At 47.7% G+C, this 21482-nt stretch overlaps 2 protein-coding genes across 5 annotated transcripts in view; both read right to left on the bottom strand.

Annotated features, from left to right (window-relative positions):
• The window catches only part of rce1a (Ras converting CAAX endopeptidase 1a), a 34829-nt gene extending 34118 nt beyond the window's left edge, over positions 1-711 (bottom strand). For 3 of the 4 annotated variants that reach the window (XM_070868173.1, XM_070868175.1, XM_070868174.1), the window contains exon 1: positions 581-711. In XM_070868173.1, coding sequence (XP_070724274.1) covers positions 581-693 — 113 coding nt within the window. In that variant the 5' untranslated portion in view covers positions 694-711. The remainder of the gene's footprint in view (positions 1-580) is intronic. The other variant, XM_070868176.1, reaches the window with a different exon arrangement.
• Positions 712-2646: 1935 nt separating this feature from the next.
• On the bottom strand, positions 2647-20952 carry LOC139239288 (type 2 DNA topoisomerase 6 subunit B-like). Its single transcript, XM_070867958.1, has 7 exons — positions 20786-20952; positions 18565-18686; positions 17180-17290; positions 9466-9564; positions 8283-8412; positions 4874-5241; positions 2647-2868 (listed from the first exon to the last, which is right to left on the bottom strand). Exons 1-7 carry the CDS (start codon positions 20949-20951, stop codon positions 2815-2817), a joined length of 1050 nt encoding a protein of 349 aa, XP_070724059.1. The 5' UTR covers position 20952; the 3' UTR covers positions 2647-2814.
• Positions 20953-21482: the final 530 nt, after the last annotated feature.

Raw genomic sequence — 21482 nt, 5'->3', positions numbered from 1 at the left:
CCCCCCCATTCTCCCCATCTCTCTCTCCCCCACTCATTCTCCCCATCTCTCTCTCCCCCACTCATTCTCCCCATCTCTCTCTCCCCACTCATTCTCCCCATCTCTCTCTCCCCCACTCATTCTCCCCATCTCTCTCTCCCCCACTCATTCTCCCCATCTCTCTCTCCCCCACTCATTCTCCCCATCTCTCTCTCCCCCACTCATTCTCCCCATCTCTCTCTCCTCCACTCATTCTCCCCATCTCTCTCTCACTCAATCTCCCCACCCCCGTCTCTCTCTCTCCCTCCCTCCCTCGCTCATCCCCCCCGCGTCTCTCCCTCCCTCACTCACTCATTCTCCCCCGTCTCTCTCACTCACTCCCCACCCCCATCCATCCGTCTCTCTCTCTCTCTCTCTCTCCCTCCCTCCTCCGTCTCTCTCGCTCTGCAGCACTGCAGGGGAGGGCAGACCCCTTGCGTCGCCATGGCAACGGGCTCCCTGCACACAGCAGCCTGCCCCCTCCTTCTTCCCCCTTGTAGGCCGGTTGCTATGGCGACGCCGGCGGCAGCTGCAGCGAGCGAAAACAATGGCGGCGGGTTACCTGGGCAACTGGCTCCTCCAGACGTACAGGCTACCCACGTAGCCGCAGGCCAGCAGCAGGCAGGAGGCGGCCGAGGCCGCGCAGAGCTGGGCGCCGCTGCCTTGCTCCGCCATCGCTGCAGAGCGAGCGAGCTAGCAGGCCGCCCGACACTTCCGGCGCTCGCGCCAGCCAGCCAGCGGCGCGGGAAGAGCACGCCACACGGGCCCCGCCCACTCCGCCCTTCCCCATTCATAAATTCCCCCACACACACACTGCACCACGTGAGGCTGCACTGCCACCCCAGCCATTACTGCATTCAACAAGTTGTATTTACATAGCACCCTTAACGTCCCCGAAGGCCCTCTGTAAGACTATTATGAGATCAAAAATTTGACACCAAGCCGCATAAAGGACCTGCGTTTATATAGCACCTTTCCCTCAAGTCACTGGGGAAATACCACCAACAATGTCTCTGCAAGATCCTACAAATCCCCCGGGGAGAACAGGCGCACCAACATCAGCGTCCTCATTCAGGCTAACATAGAAACATAGAAAATAGGTGCAGGAGCAGGCCGTTCGGCCCTACGAACCTTCACCACCATTCAATAAGATCATGGCTGATCATTCACCTCAGTACCCCTTTCTTGCTTTCCATACCCCTTGATCCCTAGCATCGAAGCACTGACCACACTCAATCAGCTCCGCTGGGCAGACCACACAGTCCGCATGCCCCGACACGGTACTCCCAAAGCAAAGGCTCTACTCGGAACTCCTTCACGGCAAACGAGCCAAAGGTGGGCAGCGGAAACGTCACAGGGACACCCTCAAAGCCCCCCTGAAAAAGTGCAACATCCTCACCGACACCTGGGAGTACTTGGCCCAAGATTGCCCTAAGTGGAGGGAGTGCATCCGGGAGGGCGCTGAGCACCTCGAGTCTTGTCACCGAGAGCGTGCAGAGACCAAGCGCAGGCAGCGGAAGGAGCGTGCGGCAAACCTGTCCCACCCTCCCCTTCCCTCAACGACTATCTGTGGCTCTCGTGTTGGATTGTTCAGCCACCAAAGAACTCACTTCAGGAATGGTAGCAAGACTTCCTCGATTCCGAGGGACTGCCTATGATGATGATGATCACGACCACCGGATATCTCAAAGCACTTTACAGCCAATGTAGTCCTTTTTGGAGTGTAGTCGCTGTTGTAATGTGGGAAACGCGGCAGCCAATTTTGCACACAGCAAGCTCCCACGAACAGCAATGTGATAATGACCACATCATCTGTTTTTTTTTGTTACGAAGATAGGTTGAGTAGGTTGGGCCTCTACTCATTGGAGTTCAGAAGACTGAGACGTGATCTTCTCGCAACATATAAGATAATGAGGATGCAAGGGGGATATTTCCACTCATAGGACAAACTAAAACTAGGGAGCATAGTCTCGGAATAAGGGGCCGTCCATTTAAAACTGAGATGAGGAGGAATTTCTTCTCTCAGAGGGTTGTAAATCTGTGGAATTCTCTGCCCCAGAGAGCTGTGGAGGCTGAGTCACTGAATATATTTAAGGCGGAGGTGGACAGATTCTTTAATGATCAGGGAGTGAAGGTTATGGGAAGCGGGCAGGGAAGTGGAGCTGAGTCCATGATCAGATCAGCCATGATCTTTGTGATGGGGCGGTGTGCCAAAGAACAGCAACCTCTGTAACTAAATGTTGCAATGTAAACAATGCTGGTTAATGCACCGTACCTCTCTGACAAAGGTTTTAGTCATCCTTATGTGTCAAATGTTGTTTTATAACGTTCCTGTGAGCACCTTGGAGCATTCTACTGCGTCCAAGGCGCCATATAAATGCAATTTGTTGTCGTATGATCCAAACTCAACTGCCACCGTGGCACTTGATCTAAACTGCAGTCAGGTTGAATATTAGTTCAATGCATGTTACAGAGAAATAGTGTGCTCTGAATGCATGATATACTGCTATTAAACCTCTCCACATCGACCCACGAGCTCCCTGGGAGTGCACAGATTAAACAGGAAATGAAAAAGTCACAGGCTTCTACCTAAAAATAAAAGATAAAGCATTTCCAGTCACACAGAAACAACTTTATTTTAGAATTTGCCCTTTTACCTCATTATACATTCGGTAAAATTCACTGGATTTATTTGCTATCTTGTACTGCACATAGCTCCCTTCCTGCTGTACTAATACTATATGATTTGAGTCGATGACTTAAGGATGCAGTCAGCCCACCTTCATCAGGTAAACATCAATGTGTCCAGTCAGACAAGTTGGAGACCTCCTGAAGCCACAAGTGTTCCTCCTGCACTCAACAGAACATGAAAATATTATTGTCATTATCAAAGAGGCCAATCTACAACTATTTTGAGTTGCATCAGTAATCAAGTGCCCCTGATTTTTTTTTCTGAGGGCACTAAAACACAAATTATACAAGTACTCCCTGGCTATAAGGTGGAGGGGGGGGGGGGCACTGAAACCGACAACATAAACAAATTAAGTTTTAGACATTAAAATCAAATTAAAATTTGGTTGCCGGGGGGTAATGATATACTCCAGTCCCTCCGGCGCCCAACTCTCGCGGAAGGCCGCGAGCGTACCGGTGGACACTGCGTACTCCATCTCCAGGGACACCCTGGCTCGGATGTAACCGCGGAAGAGAGGCAGGCAGTCGGGCTGAACGACCCACTCGACCGCCCGCTGGCTGGACCGGCTGATGGCCCCCTTGGCCGTGCCCAGGAGCAGTCCTACGAGGAGGCCCTCGGACCTACCCGCTCCCCTCCGCACCGGGTGCCCAAAGATCAGGAGCGTGGGGACTGAAGTGCAACCAGAATTTGAGGAGCAGCCTCTTCAAATATTGGAAGAGGGGCTGCAACCTCGCACACTCAGAATAAAACATGGAACACGGACTCTTCCAGACGGCAGAAATTGCAGGCGGCCTGGGAGCCCGTGAACTGACTTAAAAATTTATTGCACGGAACTGCTCCGTGCAACACCCTCCAGGCCAAGTCCCCAATAAATAAGGGGAAGACTCCCGTGTAGAGAGCACTCCATTGGGGACCCCCGCCTCCTCCCGATTGCAAGATGGTGCGCCATGGGAGGCAATCTACAATCGGCAAATCACCAACAGGAACCATTTAATATTCCACTTCCCTGATGATGCCATAGAATAAAGTTAAGCCATGCTTATTCTGTTCAAGCCATACTATCACCAGTGAAACAGTTCATAAAAGAACAGTAAGATTATTTTCATGCACCTGTCAGTGGGGAGGTAGGGAGCTTTTCCATTTTGCCCCAGATGTTTCAATAAACCAGTGCCTCAATGGGTAAGGTGGTCCTTGCAGCAATCATTGTGTGCTTGTAAGTTGTGTGATTTTTGCCTTATTAAATCCCAGCAGTTGTCCTACACACATGGGGGTCTCTAAATATTGGCTCTTGTCAACCCTGTGCCTAAAATCTGTGGTTACGTCTTTGTTGCTTGTTTTCAAGATGTGGGTGAAGCCACTTTTATTGTTCATCCTTAGCTGCCTCAAGGAAGGCGTTGGGCCTTCGTAGCAACTATTGTTATAACTGGGCCCTGTTAGAGGTCATTAAGAGCCAGCCAACCATAGGCAAGTCACGTGTAGGCTATGACAGGTAGGGATGGCAGGTTCCTTTCTAGGAACATCGAAACATAGGAACAGGAGGAGGCCATTCAGCCCCTCGAGCCTGTTCCGCCATGCGATGGGATCATGGCTGATCTGCGACCTAACTCTATCCACCTGCCCTCGGCCCATAGCCCTTAATTGTTAATAAAACGCTATCAATCTCTGATTTAAAAATGAACAATTGACCTGGCACCAATTGCCATTTGCGGAAGAGAGTTCCAAACTTCTACCACCCTTTGCGCGTAGAAGTGTTTCCTAATTTCACTCCTGAAAGGTCTGGCTCTAATTTTAGACAATGTCCCCGCGTCCCAGAAACCCCAACTAGCGGAAATAGTCTCTCTCTATCTACCCTATCAGTTCCCCTTAATATCCTGAAAACTTCGATCAGATCGCCCCTTAACCGTCTAAGTTCCAGGGAATACAACCCTAGTCTGTGTTGTCGTTCCTCATAACGTAACCCCTGGGGTCAGGTATCGTTCTGAATATTAATTCATCGCTTGCACTTTTGTAACAATCTGACAGCTTTCTTGGTCATTTTATTCTGGTGCTAGTCCACAACATAACAGATTTATTGAATTCAATTTCACAACTTTCCATGTTTGTCAAACAGCTGGTTGAGCGAAAATATAAACTAGGGTGTGAATTGTGGATATAGTCACAAACCTGATCTTCAGTTGGTTTTCTAGTGATCGTTTGCTTAGTGTTCATTACACTGCACTGCACCTCAAAATAGCCAGCCTTCTCAGATGGTGATCTTGTAGGGACAGGTGCCGAGACCTGTCTATCTTTTTGCAGCAAGGAGACACGGTCTGTGCTAACATTTTCCATCCCAGGGTGGTTGTCTGCTCCATTCATTGTTTTGTTGCAAGGTCTGCTGTCCTGATCCGTGCAGCACTTCATTCTGCATGCTTCCAGCCGTCTTTTCCTGGTGCCGATTCTTGGTTCGGTGTTGCCAAAACCAAAATCAGTTTCTGACGTTACGTGTGGAGATTCATCACTGCAACAAAGAATGTCCGAATCCACTGGTGGGTCTGCGAAGCACAATATTAGATATAAAAAATAACTTGTATTCAAATAGCACCTTATCAAGTTTTACAAAGGATAAACGATACAGAAACAGGCCATTTGGCCCAACCAGTCCATGCCGGCGTTTATTCTCCACTCGAGCCTCCTCCTGTCTTTCCTCATCTAAATCTATCAGCATAACCCTCTATTCCCTTCTCCCTCATATACTTGTCCAGCCTCCCCTTAAATGCATCGATACTATTCGCCTCCCTGTGGTAGCGAGTTCCCCATTCTCACCCTTCTCTGGGTAAAGAAGGTTCTTTTGAATTCCCCATTGGATTTCTTGGTGACTATCTTATATTGATAGCCTCTAGTTATGATCTTCCCCACAAGTGGAAACATTCTCTCTGTATTCACTCTATCAAAACCTTTCATCATTTAAAAGAAGTCTTTAAGGTCGCCCCTCAGCCTTCTTTTTTCAAGAGAAAAGAGACCCAGCCTGTTCATCCTTTCCTGATATATATACCCTCGCATTTCTGGTGTCATCCTTGCAAATCTTCTCTGAACCCTCTCCAGTGCCTCGATATCCTTTTTATAATATGGCGACAGAACTGTACGCAGTGCTCTAAGCAGTACTACCAAGGTTGGATACAGGTTGAGCATAAATTCCCTACTTTTAAATTTTATACCTCTTGAAATAAACCCTAGTTCTTAGTTTGCTTTTTTTATGGTCTTGCTAACCTGTGTCGCAACTTTTAGTGATTTGTGTATTTATACGCCGAGATCTCTTTGTTCCTCTACCCCACCCAGACCCGCACCCTCCAAGTAATAAGTGACCACCCTATTCTTCCTACCAAAATGTAACACCTCACATTTATCTGTGTTGAGCTTCATTTGCCAATTATATGCCCATTCTCCCATAAACATTGCAAAGCTCATCAAATTCAGTCCCCATTTTGTATTGTCTATCCCACTTATTTAATCTCCTGAGACAAAGTTACTCCAAGGTAAGAAAGCAAATCTCCAGAATATTAATTCATTTCCACATCTCCACTGTTCAACCCTGCTCTTGTGCTGGTAAGAATGATCTAGCTCTGTGACATTCCACACAGTATGGCTGATTTTAAGGGTACGCCACTTAGTGTAATCAAGGCGGTAGCAGCCTAAAAATAGTGTTGTGGTCACTTGCCTCCCTGTTTATGCTAGCACCCTATTTATGTTAGTGTTTGTTAGGATACGGGCAGTAAAGTTTTGGATGTTCTTAAGTTTATGGTGGGTAGAAGATAATAGGCCAGCCAGGAGATTTTTGGAATAGTCGAGTTTGGAGGCAGCAAAGCATGGATGAGGATGTCAGCAGCAGATGGGCTGAGGCAAGGGTGTAGATGAGCGATATTATGGAGGTCGAAGTTGATACATTCATAATAAAGGATGAAACTGAGTATGTGAACAATGAGCAAGTGTGACCTTAGCTTCTTTAATAAGACTCCAGAGTGCAAGTACCTTGTGGGTGGCCTGCTTATATACCGTGCTCCCAAGAGATGCTGGGATCACTTGGGATTCCAACAGATAGGCCCTCTGGTGGTGGTGTGATACAGGTTACAAGGGGTTAAATACATAACAGAAGTAGACAGTCTTGGCGAGGGAGAGGATGTGGGGTTGGAAGCTCAGCTCAGCGTAATCAAAATAAGACGGCAAGGTTGCGAACAGTCTGGTTCACCCTGAGACAGTGGCCAGGGAGGGAGATTGAATCGGTGGCTGGAGAACAGAGTTTGTGGTGGAGGCCAAAGACCATGCGTAAGAAATTGGGCTGCTTTGCGCCTCGCGTTAGTGTCTGCCGGAGGCGGGGCTGGGGCAGTAACGGAGCGCTAGGGGGTTACCAACCGGCCGCGGCAAAATCACAGACACCCGCGAACTTCCCTGGCAGTTTTACACTGGCGCTAAGACTTACCGCCTCGATCTCTGCGCCTTGTAAATTGTGACGTCATCCGGTTATTGCCCCGGATGTAATATTCGCTTCCGTCCCTTGCAACATTGCCGGGCGCCAACAACGGCAGCTGCAGGAGACGTTGTCACCTCGGCTAGCCGCTTGGGGGGGGGCGCTAATTAAAGGCAGTGGTGGTCAGATAGGGCAAAATTTATTTATGTCCCTATTCTGGTGCCTTCTGCTTTCCTTTGCCACCACGATTGCTCAGCTCGGCATGGACTCAACAGGCTGAACGTGCTGTATAGATTCTATGATTCTAAAGGGAAAGCAAGCTGGAGTATCCCTTCTCCCGCCCATCCTTGTCCTTCGGGCTACTGTGGAGTACTTTTTAGTGCCTGTGTGCCCAAGGACACTCACAGAAACCCTGCAGCAGGTCTCCAGCCTGGCTGGGGAAGATGTTGACACAGAAAGAGTTGTGAGGTGGGCGATGGGACACAGAAAGAAAAACTGTAAACTTTCCTGAAGGTATATTATATATCTGGTTAATGCATCGATAGGCTGCATATTTAAGCTGATCATCATCATAGGCAGTCCCTCGAAATCAAGGAAGACTTGCTTCCACTCTAAAAATGAGTTGTTCTCAGGTGACTGAGCAGTCCAATACGAGAATGACAGTCTCTGTCACAGGTGGGACAGACAGTCGTTGAAGGAAAGGGTGGGTGGGGAGTCTGGTTTGCCGCACGCTCCTTCCGCTGCCTGCGCTTGGTTTCTGCATGCTCTCGGCGACGAGACGCGAGGTGCTCAGCGCCCTCCCGGATGCTCTTCCTCCATTTAGGGCGGTCTTTGGCCAGGGATTCCCAAGTGTCGGTGGGGATGTTGCACTTTATCAGGGAGGCTTTGAGGGTGTCCTTGAAATGTTTCCTCTGCCCACCTGGGGCTCGCCTGCAGTGTAGGAGTTCAGAGTAGAGCACTTGCTTTGGGAGTCTTGTGTCGGGCATGAACTCACAGAGGATAGGAGATTTGAGAAACATAAGGCAGATGATAAGTCTAAAACAGAGACTAGGGTATCTCGGAGACACAAAGACGGTGCAGGGAGGGGGGGTGGGCACAGAGTGGATCAGGCAGTTTGTTCTAGATTTGTACCTGACTCAGAATCTTCAAGCTCTGTATGGATCCTCTGGAAGGAGTCTTTGTCATACAGATTCACCTGGCTGGTCTCTGGGGTAGCTGAATCACTGTTAGACTGCACATGGCCACCATCTCCTAAATGAACCTTAGTTCAAAAGACAGCCAAGGTTAATCCTGTGCAGCTAGACTCACTCGACATCAATCACAATATCAACCCTAATGGCCCAAGCAAGACTGAAAATTTACCTCGTGGGGAATAATGGGTGCCCTAACCACTTTTTTCTGAAGGATATAGGGCTGGATTTTCAGTATTCTGCCGTTCTTATTAGAGCCCCAGAGGAGCAGCACTGGTAGTGGTAAGCACTTCCGCGCGCAGGCAGCCAGCTTCCAGCGCCCCGCCAGGATTTTCGGAGCATTACCGCCTGGAAGTGGCGGGCCGGTGTGCAACGCCCCTGGTTGCGACACCGGCTCGATTTTTGACCGCTGCCCGATCCATAGCGCCCCCTGGTGGGACCGCCTGTGAAAGCGGGCAGTCCGAGCTGTAGCGGCTGCAATGAGGTAAGTAACGTCGACCTCAGTAAGTGTGATTGTTTCTTATTTCATTTTTTTTGTTGCAATTTACGTTGTGGTGGCGTGAGTTATTTATTGGGAACGTTTTTGGTGGTTTTTTCAGGATTTAACCCCCACCCCAGGCCTCTCTTAGAGCACTCCCAGGCCGGCTGTTGAGCTCGGGATTTTCAGTTGCTCAGCTGGCCTAGCGCCCTAAGAGAGGTGTATAACACCTCCCTTAGCACTCCGTCCCACACTCACAGGCCCAGATGATGAATTTTGCTGACTGAGTGCAAACTGTTCCCGGGTGCAAACGTTACCGCCCCACCGCCATTACCGCCCCGAAATGAGCAGAACCGAAAATCCAGCCCAAAGTGTGAAAAGTGAATAAAATGTACAGATAATGTAACAGAAGCTGTTGGCTTCCCAGGATCATGCATTACCCCTTCAGTTTATACACATAATACAGGTACACACTCTCACAGAATATCACTTTTGGAGTAGTTCAACCAGATCATTAAGGATCGTGAAATACGGAAAATTCACCCCATTATATTAAAGTCAACCACATCCAGGAAGCAAACAAGCAAAGCAAGTCTTCAGAATCACTCAGTCATAATCAACACTCTCAAGTTATTTAAGAACATACTCGCTTTGTGTCGCAGACTCTGCTCAGGAGGAATCTATTCTGGATAACATTTTGGAGCAAGTTCTGAAGTGATGTCTTCATTTCTTGGGTGTTTGAGACCTACAATGTCAATAGCAAGTGTCTTGTAAGGTAAATTACATCTGTGATCATTTAGGCTTTCAATTTGCTAAGCAAGCTGGCTGCTGAACTGAAATGGTGGAGACAAGCGGTGCAGTGGAGGAGCACATTGGAATTCCAATGCCTTGCTGCATGGAGCAAGTTCCTAAAGTCAGCCATGCCATTGAAAAGAAAGAAAGACTTGGAATTATATAGCACCTTTCACCGGACATCTCAACGTGCTTTACAGCCAATGATGTACTTTGGGAGTGTGGTCACTGTTGTAATGTGGGAAACTCAGCAGCCAACTTGAGCAAACTCCCACAAACAGCGATGTAATAATGACCAGATATACTGTTTATGTTATTTTGATTGAGGGATAAATATTGGCCCCAGGACACCAGGGATAACTCCCCGACTCTTCTTCAAAATAGTGCCACAGGATCTTTTCCTGTCCATCTGAGAGAGCAGACAGGGTCTCAGTTTAACGTCTCATCTGAAAAACAGCGTCTCCGACAGTGCAGCACTCCCTCAGCACTGCACTGGAGTGTCAGCCTAAGTTTATGTGCTCAAGTCCCTGGAGTGGGACTCAAACCCACAACCTTCTGACTCAGAGGCAAGTGTGCTACCCACTGAGCCAGTGCTGATACTGGGTGAAGTGATTGTGGGAAAACTGGTTGCAGAGGCGTGACTGGAATGTCGGAAAGGGAAGGAAAGCATTCCAAGCCCTTCTTGTACAGCTTTGTAGCGTTTGATTACACATTGGCAAAAGCCTGCAATAATGTCATCTGTTGCCCTGGTGGTCAGGCTGTGAGAGGGACAATAGTGACATGGATAGAGGATTGGTTAACGGACAGAAAATAGAGAGGAGGGATAAACGGGTCTTTTTCAGGTTGGCAGGTTGTAACTAGTGGGGTGCCGCAAGGATCAATGCTGGGGCCTCAGCTATTTACAATCTATATTAATGACCGAGATGAAGGGACCGAGTGTAATGTCTCCAAGTCTGCTGATGATACAAAGCTAGGTGGGACAGTAAGTTATGAGAACACAAAGATTCTGCAAAGGGATATAGATAGACTAAGTGAGTGTGGCAGTAAGGTGGCAGATGGAATATATTGTGGGGAAATGTGAGGTTATTCACTTTGCTAGGAAGAATAGAAAAACAGAATATTTTTAAAATGGTGAGAAACTTTTAAATGTTGGTGTTCAGAGAGATTGAGTGTCCTTGTGCAAAAAAACACAGAAAGCAAGCAATACGGAAGGCAGGTGGCATGTTGGCCTTTATGGCAAGGGGGTTGGAATATAAGAGTAAGGAAGTCTTGCTACAACTGTACAGGGCCTTGGTGAGACCACACCTGGAGTACTGTGCACAGTTTTGGTCTCCTTATCTAAGGAAGGATATAATTGCCTTGGAGGCGGTACAACAGAGGTTCACCAGATTGATTCCTGGGACGAGAGGGCTGTCCTATGATGACAGATTGTGTAGAATGGGCCTATACTCTCTGGCGTTTAGAAGAATGGGAGGTGATCTCATTGAAACATACAAGATTCTGAAAGGAATTTAAAGGGTAGATTCTGAGAGGATGCTTCCCCTGGCTAGAGTGTTTAGAACTAGGGGGTATAGTCTCAGGATATGGGGTCGGCCATTTAAGACCGAGATGAGGAAGAATTTCTTCATTCAGCGGGTTGTGAATCTTTGGAATTCTCTGCCCCAGAGGGGTGTGGATGCTGAGTCTTTGAGTATATTCACGGCTGAGATCAATAGATTTTTAGACTCTAGGGGAATCAAAGGATATGGAGATCGGGCGGGAAAGTGGAGTTGAGGTCAATGATCAGCCATGATCTTATGGAATGGTGAAGCAGGCTTGAGGGGCCGTATGGCCTACTCCTGCTCCTATTTCTTATGTTCTTATGTTCCACAAAAGGACAAATCTATGTTGACTGATGGAGCTGCACTGTTGTCTATTTCCTGGACTGTGCTTGATTCCTGGGATGGGGGGATTTTCCTATGAGGAGGGATTGAGTAGACTCGGCCTATATTCTCTAGAGTTTAGAAGTTGAGAGGTGATCTCATTGAAACATACAAAATTCTTACAGAGCTTGCAGGGTTGATGCAGGGAGGATGTTTCCCCCTGGCTGGGGAGTCTAGAACAAGGGGTCACAGTCTCAGGATAAGGGGTTGGCCATTTAGGACTGAGATGGGAAGGAATTTCTTCACTCAGAGGGTGGTGAATCTGTGGAATTCTCTACCCCAGAGCGCTATGGAGGCTCAGTCTTTGCGTGTATTCAAGACAGAGGGCATTAGATTTTTCGCTATTAAGGGAATCAAGGGATATGGGGACAGTGCAAGAAAGTGGAGTTGAGGTCGAAAATCAGCCATTATCCTATTGAATGGTGGAGCATGCTCGAGGGGCTAAATGGCCTAATGCTGCTCCCATTTCTTATGTTCTTATGTGCTTCACAGTGAAAGCACAAAAACAATGAACAACTTTGAGAACAATGAGTTTTAAACAGTAAGATATAAGTGAGTAGTCAGTGAAAAGTCAAATATGCAACACCAGTTTTCATCATCCCTCTTGAAGGTGTTGACATGTTGGAGTACAGTTCCATGCATTGCAGTACCTCAGCCAAGTGGCTATTCTTCATTAGTGAACCTACGAAGAGATTGTCAACAAGCCATCATGGAAAGCACCAGCTGATCACCGCTCGAGCACACTTTGCAACAGAATGTAATCAGGAGTGGGAATCCTGGGCATTTTTTACTCTCTCTAGCCCCGGGGTGCTGGGGATAGTTGCCTTGACCGAGATCAGCCAACACAACACCGACCACAGAATATTAGATTACAGCACACAAACAGATCATGTGGTCCGTCGAGATTGTGACAAAAATCGAACCTAGTATCCTTCTATTGTGTTCCTAACACAGCTGAGACTGCACACAGGGAGGTTAAAGTAACAGTGACCTCAGTCTTTATTAAGACATTCCAGAGTGAGGAACAGTCCTTAGGGGCCGGCTTATATACAGTGCTCCCAAGGGATGCTGGGATCCCTTGGGACTTCAGGGGATACACTCCCTGCTTTACAGATACACAACATCACTCCCCCACCCCCAAAATCAAAGTGAAAACTATTTACAAGGTGAGGTGGTCGGGAACCTTTGTTTCCCTGGTGGACTGCCTTGGTACAAATGTCTGTTCTGGTGTGTTGGCTGTGCCCTTGCTGGGCTGGCGTGTTGTTGGCCCTGCAGGGCTGCTGGGTGAGGCTGGCATTGCTGGGCTGTTGGGCGTGATGGGTTCGATTTCCTGGACTGGGGTGATGCCATTGATCCTTTGGGTGTGTGTTGTGGGCTCGAAAAAGGTGGTGTCTGCTGTGGGTTGTTCAGGGTAGTCTGTAAACCGCAGCCTCGCTTGGTCCAGGTGCTTTCTGCAAATTTGTCCATTTTCTAGTTTGACTACAAACACCCTACTCCCTTCTTTAGCTATCACCATGCCCGCGATCCACTTGGGACCATGTCCATAGTTTAGCACATACACAGGGTCATTCAGATCAATTTCCCATGATGCAGTGGCGCGACCATCATTTACATTTTGTTGCTGCCGCCTGCTCTCTACCTGATCATGCAGGTTGGGTGAACCAGCGAGAGTCTGGTTTTAAGTGTCCTTTTCATGAGTAGCTCAGCCGGGGGCACCCCTGTGAGCGAGTGGGGTCTCGTGCGGTAGCTGAGCAGTACTTGGGACAGGCGGGTTTGGAATGAGCCTTCTGTGACTCGTTTAAGGCTCTGTTTGATTGTTTGTATTGCCTGCTCTGCCTGCCCATTGGAGGCTGGTTTAAACGGGGCCGAGGTGACATGTTTGATCCCATTGCGGGTCATGAATTCTTTAAATTCGGCACTGGTGAAACATGGCCCGTTGTCACTGACAGTATGTCAGGCAGGCCATGGGTGGCAAACATGGCCCTCAGGCTTTCAATGGTGGCGGTGGCGGTGCTTCCCGACATTATTTCACATTCAATCCATTTTGAAAAAGCATCCATCATCACCAGGAACATTTTACCAAGAACGGGCCCGCATAGTCGACATGGATCCTCAACCATGGTCTGGAGGACCATAAACTTAGTGCTGCCTCTCTGGGCGCGTTGCTCAACTGAGCACATACGCTGCATTGCCGTACACATGACTCTAAGTCAGAGTCGATACCAGGCCACCACACGTGGGATCTGGCTATCGCTTTCATCATAACTATACCTGGGTGTGTGCTGTGGAGATCCGAGATGAACGTCTTCCTGCCCTTTTTGGGTAGCACTACGCGGTTACCCCACAACAGGCAGTCTGCCTGAATGGATAGCTCGACCTTTCGCCGCTGGAACGGCTTGATTAGCTCTTGCATCTCAATGGGGATGCTGGCCCAGTTCCCATGCAGTACACAGTTTTTTACTAGGGACAGCAGAGAATCTTGGCTGGTCCAAGTCCTAATCTGGCGGGCCACGACAGGTGATTTATCATTTTCAAACACTTCCATGACCATCAACAAGTCTGCGGGCTGTGCCATCATCAACAAGTTTGCAGGCTGCGTCATTTCCAACCCCGTGGTGGGCAATGGTAGCCGACTGAGTGTTCTCGGTGCCTGGCCTGTGGCCGATGGTATAGTTATACGCTGATAGCACAAGTGCCCACCTATGCGGTCTGAGGCATTAGTATGTATCCCCTTGTTTTCAGCGAACAGAGGGATGTGAGGGGCTTGTGATCGGTTTCCAGCTCAAATTTGAGGCCAAACAGGTACTGATCTATTTTCTTTACCCCGAACACACACGCTAATGTCTCTTTCTCAATCATGATGTAGGCCCTCTCGGCCTTAGACAAGCTCCTGGAGGCATAGGCGACAGGTTGCGACTTCCCTGCAATGTTAGCTTGTTGTAATACACACCCGACTCCGTACGACGACGCATCATATGTTAGCACAAGTCTTTTACACGGGTTATACAATACAAGCAGCTTGTTGGAGCATAAAATGTTTCTGGCTTTCTCAAAAGCAATTACTTGTTTTTTTCCCCATACAGTTCTCACCTTTACGCAATAACACATGTAGGGGCTCTAAGAAGATGCTTAACCCCGGTAGGAAGTTACCAAAATAGTTGAGGAGTCCCAGGAACGACCGCAGCTCCGTGACGTCCTGTGGCCTGGGCACGTTCCTGATAGCCTCTGTCTTGGCGTCTGTGGGCCAAATGCCGTCTGCCACGATCTTTCTCCCCAAAAACTCCACTTCTATTGCCATAAAGACGCATTTCGACCTCTTCAGCCGCAGCCCTACGCGATCCAGTCACTGGAGGACCTCCTCCAGGTTTTGTAGGTGCTCGATGGTGTCCCGACCCGTGACCAATATGTCGTCCTGAAAAACCACCATGCGTGGTACCGACTTGAATAGGCTCTCCATGTTTCTCTGGAAGATCGCAGCAGTGACTGAATTCCAAACAGGCATCTGTTGTAGATGAACAGTCCCTGGTGCGCGTTGATGCAGGTGAGGCCCTTCGAAGACCCCTCCAGCTCTTGCATCATGTAGGCCGAAGTCAGGTCGAGCTTGGTGAACATCTTGCCTCCTGCCAACGTCGCAAATAGGTCGTCTGCCTTAGGTAGCAGATATTGGTCCTGTAGCGAGAAACGATTAATAGTTACTTTATAATCGCCGGAAATCCTGACCGTGCCATCACTTTTGAATACTGGAACAATCGGGCTGGCCCACTCTCTGAATTTCACTGAGGAGATGATGCCCTCATGTTTCAGCCTGTCCAGCTCGATTTCCACTCTCTCCCTCATCATATGAGGTACCATTCGTGCCTTGTGGTGAATGGGTCATGCCTCTGGGACCAAGTGGATCCGCACCTTCGCCCCGGAAAAGTTTCCAATGCCTGGCTCAAAAAGGGAAGGAAATTTGTTAAGAACCTGGATACATGAGGCCTCATCGACATGTGATAGCGCTCGGATGTCATCCCAGTTCCAGCGGATTTTGCCCAGCCAGCTCCTTCCAAGCAGTGTGGGGCCATCGCCCGGGACAATCCATAGTGGCAGTTTGTGCACCATGCCCTCGTAGGTGACCTTGACCATGGCGCTGCCCAGGCCAGTGATAAGCTCTTTGGTGTACGTTCTCAGTTTCGTGTGGATGGAGCTCAGGGCTGGTCTGAGTGCCTTGTTGCACCGCAGTCTCTCAAACATCTTTTTACTCATGATGGATTGGCTAGCGCCAGTGTCCAGTTCCATGGCTATGGGTAAGCCATTCAATTTTACATTTAGCATTATAGGTGGACATTTCGTCGAAAATGTGTGCACCCCATGTACTTCAGCATCTGCCTCCACTCTCTGAGGCTCGAAATTGCTTTGATCCACCATGGAGTAATCTTCCTCTGCCATGTCGTGGTTAGCAATGGAGGTGCCCCATTGTTCCACAGCTCTTGCAAACATACCCTTTGAAGCGGCATGAATAGGCTGAATGGAAGCCTCCACAACACCAACGGTGTGAATTGCCTTGCATTCATCCTTTATTGTGGACTCTGAGTCATCTGGGTCACCTGAGGCCTGCTGGCAGTTGCAGACTCGTGGTTTCTGCCCTGTATGTTTCTGCTCACAAACACAGTTCCAGTTAATTTATGAACATTGCAAGCACTTGTGTGCTGAGAGATTTGTTTGGTGTTATCACTGGTAGACATAAACGCCTGTGCTATCACAATGGCCTTACTGAGAGTCGGTGTCTCTATAGTCAAAAGTTTTTGTAGGATAGTCTCGTGGCCAATGCCCAGTACAAAAAAGTCTCTGAGCTTTTGCTCCAGGTAGCCATCAAACTCACATTGTCCTGCAAGTCGCCTTAGCTCGGCGATGTAGCTCGCCACTTCCTGACCTTCAGATCGCTGGCACGTGTAGAACCGATACTTCGCCATCAGCACGCTCCTGAACCAGTATACACAGCTCCTCATACAACTTATCTGTGGGTTTCACCGGAGCCAGAAGATTCTTCATGAGGCTGTAGGTTGGTGCCCCACAGACCGTGAGGAGGACTGCTCTCCTTTTTGCAGCACTTCCTTCTCCGTCCAGCTTGTTGGCTACAAAGTACTGGTCTAGCCATTCGACATAGGCTTTCCAGTCCTCACCCTCAGGGAATTTCTCCAGGATGCCCACAGTTTGCTGCATCTTTGCATTGGATTCGTATACTCGTCGCCAGTTATTGTATTCCTAACACAGATGAGACTGCACACAGGGAGGTTAAAGTAACAGTGACCTCAGTCTTTATTAATACACTCCAGAGTAAGGAACAGGCCTTATATACAGTGCTCCCAAGGGATGCTGGGATCCCTTGGGATTTCAGGGGATGCACTCCCTGGTGGCGGAATTTGGGAGTGCATGCTTTACAGATACACAACACCTTCACTGTCTGTGTGGCTAGTGCTGTACTGAGCAGTGCCTGTACCCACCAAACCATCAGGGTACTACGTTTTGTCGAAGATGGTATGACACTTTTAAGCCCTTATATTTGGTAGGGTGCAGTTTGTGTCTGTCTCAGTGTCACCATCTGTTCATGCCCGCTGAAATTGTGCATGTTGTTTGCCAACCTCAGCAGAGAATTCCAGTGCATACCTTCAAGAGTTGTAGAGACTTGGTTCTAAAATCACGATTTGTACTGCTCGACAATATACTCTGAATGGCATCACAGATGACAGAGGTTGCAGTCTGCATTCTTTTCTGATTCTACGGAGAAAAAAGCAAAGTAACTGCTAGTTGACAGAATGTCCTTCTGTTCTCAATCACATCAAATATAGTTTTTAAACATGCTAGGAGGTATTGTCCTATAATTGTTCTTGGGATGGAGGGGTGGGGGTGGGGGGGTGACACTGGCAAGCCTGTATTTAGTGTCTATCCCTAGTTTGCCTGATAGCATTAAGAATCATCCACATGGCGTACGACTGGAAGCATATGTAGGCCAGATCAGATAGAGGGACATAGGTTCACGTAAGGACATTAGTGAATCCGTTGAGGTTTATGAAACAACCCAGCAGCTTTCATGGTTATTTTTCTGGTGGTAGGCCACAAATGACTGGGTTTATTGAATTTATGCCCATAAGGGTCAGGTACATCTCCAAAGTGAACCAGAGAAAATTTAATTCCCATCTTCTAAAGATGCTGATTTTTACTGGGTTATGGCTCTAAGCTGTCACCTGGTACTTACCCAAATGGCCATTATTCATGTGTCAGCCTAAACAGTGAGTGTTGACAGGCTATGTAACGCTTGGGACATCACAACTGATCCTAATCCTATGTTTAGCAGATATCTGCTCAGATGCACTTTACAGCAGAGATCATCGGAGAGCAATCAGGAGCAGGGAACTCTGGGCAACTTTCCTCTCCCTAACCCAGAAGGATTGCTTATCTGTCAGAGGTCAACTAACTGAGCACAGGCCAGGAACTAAATCTCAGGTCTTGCTGGTCTTTATGTTTTGGCTATCCAATCATCGTTATTTCTATTGCAATGTGACATTGACAGAACGCATTACTAGGAGCCGCGAGATGAGATCTATATCCCATTGTCTATGTTGCTTGTAAACTATCAGGCTCAGTCTTTGAGTATATTCAAGACAGAGATCGATAGATGATTGGCTATTAAGGGAATCAAGTGATATGGGGATAAGAACATAAGAAATACGAACAGGAGTAGGCCATTTGGCACCTCGAGCCTGCTCCGCCATTCAATAAGATCATGGCTGATCTGATCATGGACTCAGCTCCACTTCCCTGCTCGCTCCCCATAACCTTTTACTCCCTTATCAGATGGTGCAGGAAAGTGGAGTTGAGGTAGAAGATCTGCCATGATCTTAGTGAATGACGGAGCAGGCTCGAGGGTCCGAATGGCCGACTCCTGCTCCTAATTCTTATGTTCTTATAATCTTATCAACCCACAATTGGGATAGCAATCATATTCCACAGCTCATCACTTGTCCTATATGTTTATAGTTAGTCACTGATACCTTCTTGAACTGTAAGTATTCATCCAAGACTTTGTGAAGCACAGGTTGAATTGATTCCCTCACAACGTCTTTGTTACAATGAAGAATCTGGTCCAGTTGTTCAACAACAGTTTGCTGTCCTCCTATCAACAAGAGAAATACATTAAAGAGACCAACCATGGGCACCTCTTTTAAAGAGACCTGAGTTTCATGACCATTATGCCATTGGCAATCCAAATGGGATGTCATTGGCAGTACAATTGTAAAACCTAGATCACAGTTTTACAATAATTTTCAAATATTTCACATAAAGCAAGCAATAATCAACATAACTGCAATCACAGGAAGGAAACCCGAAGTACAAGGCTAGCGTGATTGCCAACCGCAATAAAGCCAAAAGGCATATTAAAAAGGGATGGTCGAGCCCCAGTCAGTTGTTCACTTAGAAATTAAACCCCCAAACTGCCCAGCCCTCCAAAAGTAGGACTCTGCAATTCTGCACACACACCCAATCAGATATTTGAGTCATAGGGCTGGAAATTCAGCAACCGTCTGCCACGTTTTTCGGCGGGTACCTCTCCGTCTTGGGCAGAAAACGGTGCAGCGGAAAATTCCCTGAAGTCTTTGAAATATCGCTGGGGAACGGAGCCACCGGCATGCAAGACTGGACACAGCGGTGACCCGTAGATAATGTCAAAATAAACCTGTTGGTGCAGCCCTTGGAAGTGGCGGTAGGTATGAAAACCTACACAAAAGTTAACGTTTATTTTAAAATTATTTTGCAGCGATTCATTAGAAAAGGGTCTTTTGAAAGTTTCGCGATTATTTTTTGTTTTTTGGAAAAATATTTTTTGTGTTTCTCCCCCCTCCCTAGGCCCAACTCGCAGCGGTATCGGCTTCGGAGAAAAGTTGCAGAAAATTCATGGGGCAGATTTTTTCCCCATTTTTGCCTGAATTTTCCGCCTCAAAATCATAGTGGAGTCATAGCGTTTTTTTGGGGGGGGGTGAAAAACCGGTGATAGCGGTATTTTACGAATTTCCAGCCCCACGGTCTTCTTCTTTCATATGGTAATAGCAAAGCAAATCAAATGACAATATCTAAGTTGGATATCCAGGCCCATGCTTCCGGTGTAATAGCGTGGATATCTTGTAGGCTGCCTGTGAATTTCCTTTGAGGGCAGGTTCGATGATGTGCTCCAGGGTCTGATTAGGGCCTCCACAATTGCATGCTGGTGATGTCTCTTTGCACTCACAGAACCTAAATCCCACTTTTGCTCCCCCCTTGAAATAAAATGTACAAATATTCCACTATCTTGGACCAATTGTTCATTGAGATCACTTTGTTCCCAACTGCTCTCAACTGCAATCTAGATAGGAACCAAGTGGATCCACTTGTGTATCTTAACCAACAAATATGGCAATAACATAAATATATGTTATGCTCATAATAAATGGTCAGACCGAGTACTGTGTGTAATGAGCAAGTGTGACCTTAGCTCCTTTATTGTAGTTCCAGAGTACAGGTTCCTCGTGGGTGGCCTGCTTATATACTGTGCTCCCAAGAGATGCTGGGATCCCTTGAGACTCCAACAGGTAGGCCCTCTGGTGGACAGGTGTGATGCAGGTTACAAGGGGTTAAATACATAACATAGAAACATAGAAACATAGAAAATAGGTGCAGATGTAGGCCATTCGGCCCTTCGAGCCTGCACCGCCATTCAATAAGATCATGGCTGATCATTCAACTCAGTACCCCTTTCCTGCTTTCTCTCCATACCCCTTGATCCCTTTAGCTGTAAGGGCCATATCTAACTCCCTCTTGAATATATCCAATGAACTGGCATCAACAACTCTATGTGGCAGGGAATTCTACAGGTTAACAACTCTCTGAGTGAAGAAATTTCTCCTCATCTCAGTCCTAAATGGCCTACCTCTTATCCTTAGGCTGTGTCCCCTGGTTCTGGACTTTCCCAACATCGGGAACATTCTTCCTACATCTAACCTGTCCAGTCCTGTCAGAATCTTATATGTTTCTATGAGATCCCCTCTCATCCTTCTAAACTCCAATGTATAAAGGCCCAGTCGATCCAGTCTCTCCTCATATGTCAGTCCGGCCATCCCGGGAATCGGTCTGGTGAACCTTTGCTGCATATCCGGTACCTGAATATCTGGTGAACCTTCGCTGCATATCCGGTACCTGAACCCAAAAGGAGCTTAAATACGAGAGGCTTTGTGAAATTACCTATTACATCCAACAGCTCCAAGTGGAAGTCGTCCCAGTATTTAATAAAGAGGAAGAGAAGCACCACCTGCTCTTGGGCTTCGCCACAATCAGTCCAGTCATCTTCCAGTATTGACTGAGCAGTGTAACTGATATCTGGGCAGGCTAAATCTGTAACACAACACATAGGTATACAGTGTCATTGGCATGTAAAATTCATTTTCCAGTTTCTTTCCCCCATCTCCTGCAGGTGTTGGCTTTTACATAGGTAGAGCTCCGATGATGCCATCTGCCTAGATCATAGGATTACATAGGATATACGGCACAGAAACAGGCCATTCAGCCCAACCAGTCCATGCCGGCGTTTATGTTCCACTCGAGCCTCCTCCCGTCTTTCCTCATCTAAATCTATCAGCAGAACCCTCTATTCCCTTCTCCCTCATATGCTTGTTTAGCCTGCCCTCAAATGCATCAATACTATTCGCCTCAACCATTCCATGAGGTAGCAAGTTCCGCATTCTCACCACTCTTTGGGTAAAGAATTTTCTTCTGAATTCCCTATTGGTGGACTGACTGATTCCTGAGCTGGGATCAGCTAACTCAACACAGTCGGGAATTGAATCCGCAACCTTCTACCCTGTGGCTTAGCGCCGCACATAATATAAGAACATAAGAAATAGGGACAGGAGTAGGCCCCTCGAGCCTGCTCCGCCATTCA

The sequence above is a fragment of the Pristiophorus japonicus genome, chromosome 27 (assembly GCF_044704955.1).
Source record: "Pristiophorus japonicus isolate sPriJap1 chromosome 27, sPriJap1.hap1, whole genome shotgun sequence".
NCBI classification, from domain to species: Eukaryota; Metazoa; Chordata; class Chondrichthyes; family Pristiophoridae; genus Pristiophorus; species Pristiophorus japonicus.
Note: the sequence above shows the minus strand (reverse complement) of the source record. Positions and strands in the feature narration are given on the sequence as shown.

What these genes read in the sequence shown, in the direction of transcription:
- LOC139239288 (XM_070867958.1), bottom strand. Translation starts at nt 20,951, where the DNA reads ATGTGTTGTGTTACAGATTTAGCCTGCCCAGATATCAGTTACACTGCT. An exon ending in AATACTTACAGTTCAAGAAG is followed by an intron (nt 17,291 to 18,564) that starts GTATCAGTGACT and finishes TTTTCTCCGTAG; the next exon opens with AATCAGAAAAGAATGCAGAC. An exon ending in GCTTGAAGATTCTGAGTCAG is followed by an intron (nt 5,242 to 8,282) that starts GTACAAATCTAG and finishes TGTGCTTCGCAG; the next exon opens with ACCCACCAGTGGATTCGGAC.